The sequence below is a fragment of the Gopherus flavomarginatus genome, chromosome 8 (assembly GCF_025201925.1).
Source record: "Gopherus flavomarginatus isolate rGopFla2 chromosome 8, rGopFla2.mat.asm, whole genome shotgun sequence".
Classification (NCBI taxonomy): domain Eukaryota; kingdom Metazoa; phylum Chordata; order Testudines; family Testudinidae; genus Gopherus; species Gopherus flavomarginatus.
Window position 1 is genome coordinate 99142536 of NC_066624.1, and position 14390 is coordinate 99156925.

General features: G+C 44.4%; 2 protein-coding genes across 5 annotated transcripts in view; both read right to left on the reverse strand.

Annotated features, from left to right (window-relative positions):
- The window catches only part of NCEH1 (neutral cholesterol ester hydrolase 1), an 824131-nt gene that overhangs the window by 73440 nt on the left and 736301 nt on the right, over positions 1–14390 (reverse strand). The gene's annotated exons all lie outside the window — the stretch shown is intronic.
- PLD1 (phospholipase D1) overlaps positions 1–14390 on the reverse strand; it is a 135431-nt gene that overhangs the window by 56456 nt on the left and 64585 nt on the right. For all 4 annotated transcript variants that reach the window (XM_050965832.1, XM_050965833.1, XM_050965834.1 and 1 more), the window contains 2 exons: positions 6884–6942; positions 5201–5293 (listed from right to left, as the gene is read on the reverse strand). In XM_050965832.1, coding sequence (XP_050821789.1) covers positions 5201–5293; positions 6884–6942 — 152 coding nt within the window. The remainder of the gene's footprint in view (positions 1–5200; positions 5294–6883; positions 6943–14390) is intronic.

Consider the following 14390-nt stretch of genomic DNA (forward strand, 5'->3'; position numbering starts at 1 on the left):
AATATCCAACCTAGACCTCCCCCACTGCAACTGCCCGTAAACAATTAATACACTTGTTGCCTATGCTGTTGGCAGCCAGCGACCAGAGCCATTACTTATGTTGGGCAGAGTTCTCCCTGATAAGCACAGCCCTGAGCCGGGAAAAGTGCAGAACAGGCCTCCAGTCAACCACCCCATAGGAGGGATCTCTCCAGTGCATGGCAGGCAATAGAGACTGCCCCGACTTATCTGTTAGGCTGGTACACTAGGCATCTTTCTCTGCACCCTGCTGGATTGGGCGGGGGGGGGGCATCCCTCTCTGCCTCCTTTGGAGTGGTTTGTGGGTATAGGCAGGGAGGAGCAGTCAGCTCCAGCACCTGAGCGAGCACAGGGACTACAATTAGGCCAGGTTACTGTGTGAAGTGGGGCAAGTGTGAGGTGACTTCTTGTGCCTCCTCCTCCCACTCTGCTTTATGTAGCCACAAAGCAGATGGGCACAATCTGGCCCTTTGTCTTCCACCAGAGGGGAAGATCTCTGAGGCAAGCAAATCCGCCAATAAGCACAGGACCCACCAAGGTAGAGGAGGAACTTTGTCACAATATACAAGGGTTTCTGTAGTTTTGTTGAAATCTCAAGTTATAGAAAGAATGACAGTTTTACAATCTTATGTATAGGAAATGTGAGTGAGATTATTTACATTCAGTACATGGTCTAGAACAACGAATAAGTTAAAGCTTCAATTCGTAACTCTGCTAGACACCAAAAAGCATGGACTCAACAGAGACATGGGTTCTATGTCTCATTGCAACAATTTGAAACACTCTTTGTAACTCTCCTTTGTCCTGTGACTGCAGAAGCGTTAATGGTCCACTTCATTCTGAATGATTTCTTGCAAGCTGTTAACTCCTTATGCTTAACAATCTGTTCTACTTTCTATTTAGCTGTGGCCATGTCTACATCTAAAATTTTGCAGCGCTGGTTGTTACAGCTGTATTAGTACAGCTGTATAGGGCCAGCGCTGCAGAGTGGCCACACTTACAGCAACCAGCGCTGCAAGTGGTGTTAGATGTGGCCACACTGCAGCGCTGTTGGGCGGCTTCAAGGGGTTTTGGGGAAGGCGAGAGCAAACCGGGGAAGGAGACCAGCTTCGCCGCGGTTTGCTCTCGCGTTCCGCGAACCACCCTGCAAACCGCAGGGAAGGAGACCTGCTTGTTCGGGGAACGCGAGAGCAAACCGCGGCGAAGCTGGTCTCCTTCCCCGGTTTGCTCTCGCGTTCGCCGAACCCCCGAGCAAGCAGGTCTCCTTCCCTGCGGTTTGCAGGGTGGTTCGCGGAACGCGAGAGCAAACCGGGGAAGGAGACCAGCTTCGCCGCGGTTTGCTCTCGCGTTCCCCGAACAAGCAGGTCTCCTTCCCTGCGGTTTGCAGGGTGGTTCGCGGAACGCGAGAGCAAACCGCGGCGAAGCTGGTCTCCTTCCCCGGTTTGCTCTCGCGTTCGCCGAACCTCCGAGCAAGCAGGTCTCCTTCCCTGCGGTTTGCAGGGTGGTTCGCGGAACGCGAGAGCAAACCGCGGCGAAGCTGGTCTCCTTCCCCGGTTTGCTCTCGCCTTCCCGGAACCACCCAGCAAACCTCAGGGAAGGAGACCTGCTTGCTCGGGGTTCGGGGAACGCGAGAGCAAGCCGGGGAAGGAGACCAGCTTGATTACCAGAGGCTTCCTCAGGTATGCTGGGATACCTGCTTATTCCACGGAGGTCAAGAAAAGCGCTGGTAAGTGACTATACTTGATTACCAGCGCTGGATCACCAGCGCTGGATCCTCTACACCCGAGACAAAACGGGAGTATGGCCAGCGCTGCAAACAGGGAGTTGCAGCGCTGGTGGTGCCCTGCAGATGTGTACACCTCCTAAGTTGCAGCGCTGTAACTCCCTCACCAGCGCTGCAACTTTCTGATGTAGACAAGCCCTGTGACACACTCATTACCTTTCCCAGACCTGAAGAAAAGCTCCGTGGAGCATGAAAGCTTGTCTCTTTCATCAACAGAAATTGGTCCAATAGAATACTACTGGTTCTCAACTAAGGCGATGGCTACACTAGAGAGTTGCAGCGCTGGTGAGGGGGTTACAGCGCTGCAACTTAGGATGTGGCCACACTTGCAAAGCACGGCCAGCGCTGCAACTCCCTGGTTGCAGCGCTGGCTGTACACCTGGTCGAGCCTCGGGTGTAGGGATTCCAGCGCTGGTGATCCAGCGCTGGTCAGCAAGTGTGGACGCCCACCAGCGCTTTTATTGACCTCCAGGGTATAAGGAGGTATCCCAGAATTCCTGTCCACAACAAACCGGAAGAAAGGGAGAGCTCGGAGTTCAGCCAAACTGCTTATTTAAAAAACAAACACAGCTCCTGTTTGCTGAGCGAGCGGAGGCAGGCAAGGGAATTACTTTGGAATGTTCACAGCTGTTTGCTTGAAGAGAGAAACAGCACGCTCACACGGCAGAGGGTGAGGGGGAAGTCCGTGTTGAGCAGTTGCTTATCTGGTCTGACAGGTATTTAAAAGTACATAATTTGCATTTAGTGAATGAGAGAGCCGTGGGGGAAGGGAGTTAGAACTTTTAAAATGATTGAAGGTAGGCACTGTGTGTCTTCCAGTCCTTAGAACTTGCAAGGCGGGGAGCTGAGAACAGTGTCAACTCCAAAAATCCATTCTGTCTGTCTCCTCCATGCTCCCTGTCACATTCCACCCCACCTCCCTCTTTTGAAAAGCACGTTGCAGCCACTTGAATGCTGGGATAGCTGCCCACAATGCACCACTCCCAACAGCGCTGCAAGTGCTGCAAATGTGGCCACACTGCAGCGCTGGTAGCTGTCAGTGTGGCCACACTGCAGTGCTGGCCCTACACAGCTGTACGAACACAGCTGTAACTACCAGCGCTGCAAAACTGTAAGTGTAGACATGGCCTAAGAGTCTGGGTCCCCCTGGGGAGCCGTGAGCAGGTTTCACGGGGGAGGAGGGGGTGTGACAAGCAGGCTAGCTAGCATTAGATTCACTGGGGCCCAGGATAGAAAGCCAAAGGCCCCCCCCCCACACCATGGGCAGGGCCGTCCTTAGGATTTATGGGGCCCTACACAGTATTATTAAACTGGTGCCCCTCTGCCCAAGGGCAGCCTGAGGAGGGCAGGGGGGATGAGGCATCAAAGGATACCAAGCCGCCCAGCCCGTCTCACGGCAGCAGAGAGTCACAGTTCCTCGCAGAGACCCCCATACCCTCTCCTTTACGCAGAATGCGCACTGCTGGTGCATTTTGCTCTATGAATACTGCCCCTGCCTAAGCAGACTGCAGTGTGTGCTGGGTGTGTGGGAGCCAACCCGCTCTTACCTGCTCTCATGGGCAGTGGATGAAGCTGCTGCTTGGGATGGCTAGCTCTCCAGCCCACCTGGGGCCCTGCCTATACTCCACCCTGCTCTGCCCCAGGCCCCAACCCCACTCTGCCCAGGCCCTGCCCTCTCCCTACTGTCTCCCTCCTCTCTTCCCTGCCCCTCCCTGATCACCCCCTTCCAGCCAAATCCTTGAACCCAAATGAAGCAAATGATATTTGAAAAAAAACACTCTTCTGCAATTTCTTTCTAAAGAAAATGGAGCATGTTTTCCACTGCATGCCAGAAGATGAAGACTGGACATGCAGAAGGTACCTAATTAAAAGCACTAAACTTGGGAATAAAAAATGGTTTTTTGATATACTCTGAAGTTTGTCAGAGATTTATTTGCAAAATCTTTGTAGTAAGGGCAAGTCAGCTGTTCACATTGAATATTATGTAATACATGATGCAACTCTTCTCTGTTTTACATTTCTTAATCAGTATTTCTAAGCTGATTTTATATTTTAAATGTACTCTTAAGCCTTCATAAAGCAATCATTCTAAGATTACTACATATTTAACTCACTGAAACAAAGAAATTGATTTAAATTAATCAGTCACAGAGGTTTAGTGTGTTCATAACAATGTTCATTGCTTTTAGAAAAGAGAACACTAATTTACTTTGTGTGATCGCCATAACAATAGATATGTTTATGAAATTTCACCAACTTTAAAAAATAGGTTTCCAAATATTTTGGGCATTACAAAGGATTTTATATGTTACTAAAGTACTGATTTTGCTGGAGGGTTCTCTTAGAACTAGTTCATCAAATAGTCAGAAGTAAAGAAAGGAAAACTCATTTGTTCAGTTATCCTGCAGGAAAGGGGTGTTGTCCCTTTAAGGGCTCTCTTCAACAGGGGGGTGAAGGGAGAAAGGGATGGACAGAAAGGATAGGAAGGCTTTGGAAGCAAGTTTTTTGTACTATAGTAATTAAAATGTGTATTTTAGATAAGACTGATCCTTTGAAGGATTTATTTTAAAAACGATATGTCTGAGGATCCAAGCATTTAAGGCTAAAGATGAATACCCAGATTGTGCATCTAAAAATCTACGCAAAGGATTTTTTTAGAGATGTGATTTTATCATCTTCAGCAACACACTCATGAAATGTTTTTAAAGCAAATTTTAAATTAAGGTCCTGTAAACTAACATGTTCTGAGTAAATATTATAGTCATGCACAACTGTTTTTGTCAGTACATTCAGTGACAGTATATACCTGGAGGTTGGCAAATGCCTGCTAAATGGCTTCATTACTATTTGAATAGCTCTTTAGCAGGTTCAATGTTGTGCTAATAGGTCTAGAAGGTTTTTTCACTTTTAAGTTACTAGATCCTCTCCAGAGGAAGACTCAACAGCAGCAGCAGCTAGTGGTGGGAGCCTGCAGGAAGGATCAGAACAGAGATAGGAACAGGAGGGAGGGTGGACACTAAGCCCCAGGGGTGCCCCAAATTTTCAGGTGCCCTATGCAGCTATGTATGCTGCATATGCTTAAGGATGGCCCTGCACAGGGGGCTGAAGCCCAGGGCCCTGAGCCCCACCATCCAGGGCTGAAGCCAAAGCCTGAGCACTGTTGCTTTGCGGGAGCCCTTGTGGCATGGGGCCCCAGGCAACTGCCCTGCTTGCTATCCCCTTATATGCAGAAAATCAATTATTGTGGTACAGGTGGGCCATGGAGTTTTTATAGCATGTTGTGGGGGCCTCAAAAAGGAAAAGGTTGAGAACTTCTGCAATAAAAGACATCAGGTCACACAACTTGTCTTTCTAATAGGTAAAAAGTCACCAAAGAGACAACTCCCCCTTCTACAGTACCTTTTGGACCATCGATAGCAGACCCTTCCTTGCCCACAGCAGTTCAGACCGGGTATTCTGTGGCCTCCTGATCGTTTCATGATCATACCTTCTCTGAAACAAATGTAAAGATGACAAATAAATGGCAAATTTGATACATGCATACACAGCTTATTAATTTATGCCTAGATGAAGCTATATGGATTAGAGGAATCTGACCTGGAGGTACATAGGCGAGGTCAAACACAGCACCGTGACACCTGTCTGATCCCTTTAACCTCATTGGGGTGGCATGGGCAGAACGGAACAGAAGTGGCTCACCTCTCTCTCATTTTCTATTGCCAGGTCGTCTCTCTTATTCTCCTTACGTCTCAGACATTTCATCCACCTCCCAAGCAGTGGGTGACTTGAACCTAACTCTATTGTACATCCAGCAAATGAACTGAACCCACAGTCACAGCAGTGGTATTGTAATAAATACCACGCCAGCAATAAGAAGGGCTAAGGGTAAAGTCTCCGCTTACAAATGAACTGAGGGCAAAGAGGCATCTATGGTGCAAACAGGGAATGAGCAGCACCACGGAGGGATGAGGGGGCAGAATGAAGGCCATGGAGGAGCAGGTAAATAGAAGATACATCCAACCTACCTTCCCACTTGGCAGGGAAAGCGAGAACCACTTCTGTGCACAACAGGAATGAGTCAGACCTAAGGGCTGCAGCGCAGACTGAAACACAACAAGCTTAAGGGCTTGTCTACGCTGGCACTTTACAGCACTGCAACTTTCTCCCTCAGGGATGTGAAAAAAACACCGTCCTGAGCGCTGCAAGTTTCAGCACTGTAACGTGCCAGTATAGACAGTGAGAGCACCAGCGCTCAGCCCTGGTAGCTACACCCCACGTGGTGGTGGTTCTCTCCCAGCACTGTGTCACAACTACACAAGCCACCAAGCCACGTTACAGCTTTCTCGTTGCCAGTGAAGATGAGCCCTTAGTCGGAGAATGTCAATGGGGTGAAGAGTTCTTAAATCTGCGAGAGGGCCTAACACAGAGAAGGTTCTGTCCTTCTTGCCCACTGTCAAATCCTTCCCTGTTTATAACACTGGATGCCTGGAATCACTGCATTTCAAACACCCATGCCCCATCCAAATAACCTGAAGAAAGTTTCAGTGCTGCCTGCAAGGCCATTTACAAAAGCAACAGACACTTTTGGTGGTAACCGAAACAACACAGTTTCTATTTAATAATGTTCCAAAGAAAGGAATTAAGTGTCAACCTCCGGCTCAAGGAAACTTTGGAAATGTTGGGAAGTTTAAAGAAAAAAAATGGACCTTTCTTGATTTCAGTGCACTCTTTTCATGTCATCATCATACAAGAAATAAACTAACCAGTGCTGTAAGCATGTTATGACACGGACTGTACATTGCTCTGGTTGTTTGCATTGGGCCATATTATTATTTGATGCAACTCCAGTCAATGACAGGATGAATTTGGCCCTGTGAGTCTGGCAATGAGATGTGTTCTGCCTTTTACATTTATTATTATTTCCACAGTCGTAATGCCCTCTTGTGAATAATAATGGAAGATAAGATGTTCCCAAATTAATTGCTAGCTTGGCAGGAAAACTACCAATTTGGACAGTCTCTCTTTATAAAATGATGCTCTTGATGAAATGTGACTCACACAAAGAAATAAAATTCAACTTACATGCCCTTTGGTCCTAGATCATGGATAAATGACAGCTGACTTACACCAATGAATTCCATCTGGAAAATAAAAAGTTCTCCATTGTTTATATTTTGGACTCCTAAAATCAGTTTGCTTGGAAAAACAACACTGACAGCGAAAATAATTCATCAGCAGGAAAAGGTGGGAACATCTTTTTTAGGGCTCAGTCCCAAACCCACTGAAGTCAACAGAAATGTATGTGTTTTGGATCAGGCCTTTAATGAACATGACCAAAACAACCAAAATCAGAATTTATGGGGCATTATATGTGATAAAAACCCATTGGAACTGTCACCTGTAGGTCACTGATTCAAATTCAGTTCACATCAGTAATGACAAAATTTACCATTGCTTGATAAGTGTCTGGTGATTTATGTGAACTGAGTTTGTAGACTCAGTTCAGTTTCCACTAGATGTGTGTTTGCCTCATGCCAGTTGGCTCCATGAAAAGGCCAGTGACTAAATGGACAGAGAAAAACTGCTAACATAAACTAGAAGTGTGTTGTAATCTCATGTAAAATGTTTGGGTTCATCAACTGACCCCAATTCAAAAAACCTTGAAGTTATCCAGAAAGATCACAGGAGAATATACAGATAAGCAGAAGTGTAGTCCTCTTGTGCCATTATCAAACTAACAACGAGCTCCATATCTGCATTAAAATCTAGAACTAGCCCTCTTCCAACCAACTAGGCTTTCTTGGCAGAGTAAGCCATTCCTGGCATATATGCTGCCGCATAATCATCTCAGATCCAGACAGAGAGCGTCTCACCACTGGGTTGAAAGTGAGAGCAGAATCTGACCCATATGATACTGAGCTACACAGATTTCAGCCACTCTCCTTTGTCTGTATCGGGTTAATTAGCCAAAGTGCACAAACATTCAGGGGGAGGAAGCAGGAGGTGGTTTTCTCATTTGATCTGGCAGCAAAGAGACAGAAAGAAGAACTTAACTTTCTAATGAAATATGCTGCCATCGAGATCTGAATGGGCTAAATTCAAATCTCAGATCCACATACACAGCTGCAATTGACCTCAATGAGAAATAAACGGGAGCCACATGCATCCAAGATCAGAATGTATTCAGAAAAATACCACTGATAACATCACGCCCCTTTTGCAATAGCTGCGCTCACGTCCTAGATCCAGAGGGAGTGGAGATGCAGAACTGGCAAAGGAGCACAGCCTTATCATGGTGAAAATCCCCATGGGGCCAACACTACATAAGAGTTTCACGGTCCCCCTGGCCTGAAAAACTCATCCCAAGCTTCAGAGTCACACTTTAGCTTTGCTCTGTGCCATAAGGCAGAAAACAGTGATTTCCAAACCACAAATTAAATCAATAGAAGTGAATGGTTTGACATGACGCAGATCACAACAATCCTAGGCTCCAATTCTGCCACCATTTCTCATGTGGAATAATAACTATGAAGTAGTTGCACTGATCTCAGTGGGACTACTCACAAACTGTAGGAAGTCTGACACAACATGACAGGAGAACAGATTTGGGCCCTTAGGGCTAGAATGAGCCTGTAGGCCAGGGTGTAACCGTGTCATTCCAGGAAGAGTCCCAGAAAGAAATTACAACTCAGCGACACAGTTTCATTCCTGCCCTGGTGCAGAGGAAGGGAGAGTATTTTGCTACAGCTTTTTTTAGGGCACAGCATAACCTCCCCTCCCAGCCAGGCAGCTCTGCTGTCCTCTCAGGCCTGTAGCTGCCATCTAGTCACTGAACCAACAAGTGATATGCAATTTTAGACTTGGTTTTGGTAAGCAGTGACATCATAGAAGTGCTAGTTGTAGGAAATAACCTTGGATCAGGTGATCACAAGTTGATTCGATTTAAATTAAATGGAAGGATAATCAAAACCAGGTTATTAGCTATGTTCTTTTATTAATTATTATTATTATTATTTCAAAAAGGCAAACTTTGGGAATTAAGGGAATGAGTTAAAGAGGTCAACTGGAATGAAGAGTTCAAGGACTTAAATGTGGAAGAGGCTTGGAATTTCTTCAAATCAGCTATACGAAAACTATCTGAAATTTGCACCCAAGCAAGGAGGAAAAAAACACTCATAGGGAAAGACCCCAGACTCAGCTGGATGAATAACCACCTCAAAAAGGCTATTAGGAATAAGCAGAGAGCCTACAGAGAATGGAAAAAGGGACTGATCAGTAAAGAAAGCTAGACTTGGAGGTTAGAAAATGTAGAAAGAAAGTGAGGATTGCTAAAAGTCAAGCTGAATTTAAAAAAAAAGGAAAAAAAAGAGGTTTATTAGTTATATAAATAGAAAGAGAATAAGGAAGGATTAAGTTAAGGCCACTATGTAAAGTTTATGGGAAGGAGATTAAAGATAACCTAGGTATGGGCCAAAAATGAAATGCATACTTTGCCTTGGTTTTTAATACAGATGATAATATGGAACATGGGCATGAAGGTCGGAGGGCTGATGGAAATAATGTATGGAAATGGAAATTACCATATCTGTGATGGCAGAAAACCTTTTTATTTTATTTTATTTTTTTAAAGAAGAGATGTGTAGCAGACCTAATATACTTGGATGTCAGTAAAGCATTTGACGGTGTACCCATGGGAAATTATTAGTGAAACTGGGAAAAACTGGGATTGGTACAAGAATTGTAAGGTGGATAAGGAACTGGCTAAAGGGGAGAAGGCAATGGGTTATGTCAAAAAGTGGATTATTGGACTGGAAGGAGGTTACTAGTGGAGGTTCTCCAGGATCGATCTTGGGATCAATCTTATTCAATATTTTTAGTAATGACCTTGGCACAAAAATTAGGAGAGTGGTAATGAAATTTGCTGAAGATACACAGTTGGGAGGCATCGTCAACACAGAGGAGGATCAGAATCAGGGCCGGCTCCAGGCCACAGCGCGCCAAGTGTGTGCTTGGGGCGGCACGCCGCGGTGGGCGCTCTGCCGGTTGCTGGGAGGGCGGCAGGCGGCTCCGGTGGACCTGCCGCAGGCGTTTCTGCGGACGGTCCGCTGGTCCCGTGGCTCCGGTGGACCTCCCGCAGACATGCCTGCGACAGTTCCACCAGAGCTGCGGGACCATTGGACCCTCCAGAGAAACGCCTGCAGCAGGTCCACCGGAGCCACGGGACCGGCAAGCGGCAGAGCGCCCCCCGCGGCGTGCCGCCGTGCTTGGGGCAGTGAAATTGCTAGAGCTGGCCCTGATCAGAATATTATATAGGGAGATCTGGATGACCTTGAAGACCAGAGTGACAGAAATGGGATGAAACTCAATAGTACAAAGTGCAAGGTCATTCACTTAGGTTCTAATAATAACGATTTCTGCTTCAGACTAGGGGATCATCAGTTGGAAGAGACAGAGGAGAGAGACTTGGGTGTGTAGTGAATCACAGGATGACCACGAACCACCCATGTGATACAGCTGCAAAAAAAATGCAAATACAATGCTAGGATGCATTAGGCGAAGAATTTTCAGTAGAGATAATGTAGTATTAATGCCATTGTACTAGACACTGGTAAGAATATTTGGAATACTCTGTACAATTCTCATCACCCATGTTCAAGAAAGATGAATTCAAACTGGAACAGGTGCAGAGAAGAGCTACTATGATGATCTGGGGAATGAAGGGCCTATCTTATGAGAGGAGAGTGGAAGAGCTTGGCTTGGTTAGTCTAGCAAAAAGAAGGCTGAGCGGAGATACAATTGCTCTATCTAAAACATACATGGGGGTGGGGAACGGGTGTAAAGGCCAGGGAGGGTGAAGAGTTATTTAAGCTAAAGAACAATGTTGGCAAAAGATCAAATGGATACAAACTGGGCATGAACAAATTCAGGCTGGAAATTAGAAGGTTTTTAACAGAGCAATGAGGTTTTGGAACCGCCTTCCATTAGGAGCTGTGGGGGCAAACAAGTTGGTTAGTTTTAAGAGAGAGCCAAATTGGTAAGTAGGATTGTATATCAGGGTTGCTTGTGATGGTGGGGGCAGAGCTTGGCAGCCCTGGGGCTCATGTACAGTTTATGTCTTATGGTCCTAAAAGCTCAGGCTTCAGGGCTTTAGCCATCCACCCGTAGAGGTCAGGGAGGGATTTCCCCACCTTCTCTCCCTGCCATGTATTTTAAGATTGTTGTTGCCTTTTGTCTCCTTCTTCTGAAGCATCAGAGGTGGCTGCAGCTGGAGAAGGGATACTGGACAGGGCAGACCTGTGCTCTGAGTAGCACTGAGCATTCTATTTCTCAGGGGCTTGGCTGGCTGGTTCTTGCTCACATGCTCAGCCTCTAACTGATCACCATATGTGGGGTCAGAAAGGAATTTTCCACCTGGGCTGATTGGCAGTGACCTTGGGGGTTTTCAGCTTCCTCTCCATCAAGTGGGTATGGGTCAAATGCCAGGATTACCTGGGTATGTTTCACTTAATCAATTTCCTGCCATTGCAGGGGCTCAAGCATTGGTGCACCTCAGTCCCTCCTATCTCTGCCTGTGTCACGTAATAGTCTAGTCTCCTGTGGGCTGTAATATTTCAGTCTAATTCCAGCTGTTGGGTTTAGTGTGGATGTTGGTGGCCTGTGATTTACATAGGCTTGGCAGAATCTGATTTTTATAATTTTGACAGATAATATCAATGTTTATTTTAAGAATTTTTTTTCAGATTTTTACTGATGTAAATGTTCACAGTTATGTGAAATGATGGAGGGCATCAGACAATTATTTAGTGACAGTAGATGTTGAAATTCAAAAAGTTAAAGTTTAATAGACTATTAACACAAATAATTAACACATCCAAATATTCAAAGTAAATATCCTTCAATCAACAAATTGTACTTGCTTCTACTATTCATTTGCTAATCCATTTTAACAAGCCTAATTCAAAAGGCTAAATCACTGGATTTTGACACTGATAAGTTATCAAGCAGCACTATTCTTATTTTATCTATCTGTATATTACCATTATTGATGGAAATATTTTTTCATGCATTTGCATTTTTGTTTGAAATTGATGTGTACCAACATACACCAATATAAATCTAATCCTTCCATACCAAGATATGCAGAAAGTCAGATTAGATTATCTGGCTTTAAATTCTATAACTATTATCAGGGATAGCACCGCCACAGAGATGAGTCAAAGGGCTCCTAGCCTCATGCACGGTCATGTGGCCCAAGGACACAAACTAGCTTTTAGTAGAAGTCAGTATCTGTATACTTGATTTCCTGCTTTCCAATGATTTTGTCATTTTTATGAAGTAAAGAGAACTAATTATTTCACGGTTTTGTTCACAAGGTTTTGAATTCACAAATTCTCACTATCTGTCCTGGGTAAGGAAGAAGAAACAGGTTCTGCCATCTGTGAACAGTTCATTCTTTTCTGTGGGTGAAATTCGGCACAGCCCGTGCAAGGCCTATGTACCATTTAAAGCCCTTTACACGGTGCTTAAGCTGGGCCTCAAGCAGTCTCAGCTCTGGGGACAAATTTTCAGCTTCTTGAAATGTGCAGAGGATCCAACCACTGATAATCAGGCCCTTTAAGTTTCAGAGTAGCAGCCATGTTAGTCTATATCCGCAAAAAGAACAGGAGTACTTGTGGCACCTTAGAGACTTACAAATTTATTTGAGCATAAGCTTTCGTGTCTACAGATCTGAAGAAGTGGGCTGCAGCCCACGAAAGCTTAGGCCCCTTAAGGCCACTCAGATTGGGCACCCAAATACCAAAGTACATAAAATCACTAGCCACTTATGAAAATCTTGGCCATTTGCTTTGAAAAGTAACTAGGTTGTTATTTGGGGAACATTTAGTAATGAGAAAGTGAGAGTCTAACTGTGCTCAAAGAAGGAAAAGAAAAACAGGTATGTAGGAGAAATTACCACTCAGATGGAAACGTAACAGTTTATTTGCTTAACTTTATTGCCTGGAACTGCCAGATCAAAGGCAAATATTGTTCAACATTATAGCTGCCAGTCCCCTCCACCCAACCAGTCCTTAAAATGGTGTCCATAGTAACACAAACACAGAATCACATTCCTCTCTGACTGGTCTGCTCCTGATGGTAGCCAAATACAAATGCCACATGAGATCCTTCAGGACAAACTCAGCCCTTGATAGGTCTGTACGTGCACAATGTCCCATGAAATCCTATGTCCTGTGAGAGCATCAGAAGGCAAAGCTTGGCCTTTTGGCCCCAATCCTAACTCATGCGTTTCTTTTTATGCAGGTGAGTAGTCATACTGGACTTCCATTAGATTATTTAAATATGTAAAACTAAGCAAGTAAGTGTTTGCAGGACTGGGGCTTCAATATGGAAAAATCCTGTAGATTACAGAAAAAGTTATTTAATGGAATGGAAAAATATCATTATGTGATATCATTATCAATGTTATTATTTTGTTAAATACTTTTACTGGTACAGTGCCTTTAATCTGAGGATCTCATAATTCACAAAGAAAACTGAAATAGAGGATAGTAGGATAGCAGTACCCTTTCATCTCCTTTGCATTTGAATTCTTACACTACCCAGCTGTTGTTGTAGTGACCAGACATCCCACTCAGGTTTCACAGTGATCTGTAGCAAAATATTTTAACTAGGAGATGGGGGCTGAAGTTTCAATGATATTGTAACAAGAGGTGCAGGAAAAAACAGACATAGCAGATCAGCTGAAGAGCAAATGAGCTATGAAAAATGAAACAACAGCTGCAACGTGGAGACACAAGACATTTTAACCATCTTTTTTTCCCCTGCTGAACCAAGCACCTATGATATATTTATGCAAGATTTTAAGAAAGATTGTTCAGATGACATTGCCTTTTTAAGTAGGATTCAGCAGTTCCAAAATCTGTTTTTCATTGCAGCTCTAGCTTTTTAAAAAAAAATGATAAAAACAAATAGTTCACTAGTAGCTCTGGCAACATAATAATACACTACATCACCAGTGCTCAGAATAACATTGTTCTAGGAGAGTGTTCCAATTTTATCATACACAGAAAAATTGCTTTATGCTAAATACACATGTAAACATTATTCTTGTTTGCTACAATTCCATGTTCAAAGGGCCCCAGTCCTGTAATCAGATCTGGCAGTGTGGGGCTCTGCATGGCTGCAGGGGTCTGCCCTAGCAGATCTAATTGCAGGATAAGAGCCTTAAATAGCAACCATAGTTGGGTGTATGAAGTGTTCTTTAACTGTATAGCTGTGAAACTCATTCAAGGCTTATCTTGTTGCACTGGATTAATTTGAAGTGTAATTTTAAACTGATTTTGTAAAGCCAGTGCAAAAGGCTGCATGGACACTTATTGGTTTAAACTAGGGTTATTTTGGAATATTTTAACTATCAAGCTCATATATGTCCTGATCCAAAGGTAATTAAACTCAATGGAGTCTTTCCGTTTAACTTCAAATCAAGCCCATAGAAATGGCTTTACAACGTATTTGAGTCATCCTTTCCGAACTGCCCCAAGTACCTGTATCTGATTATCATGATGTATCTGATTATCATAACAGGAAA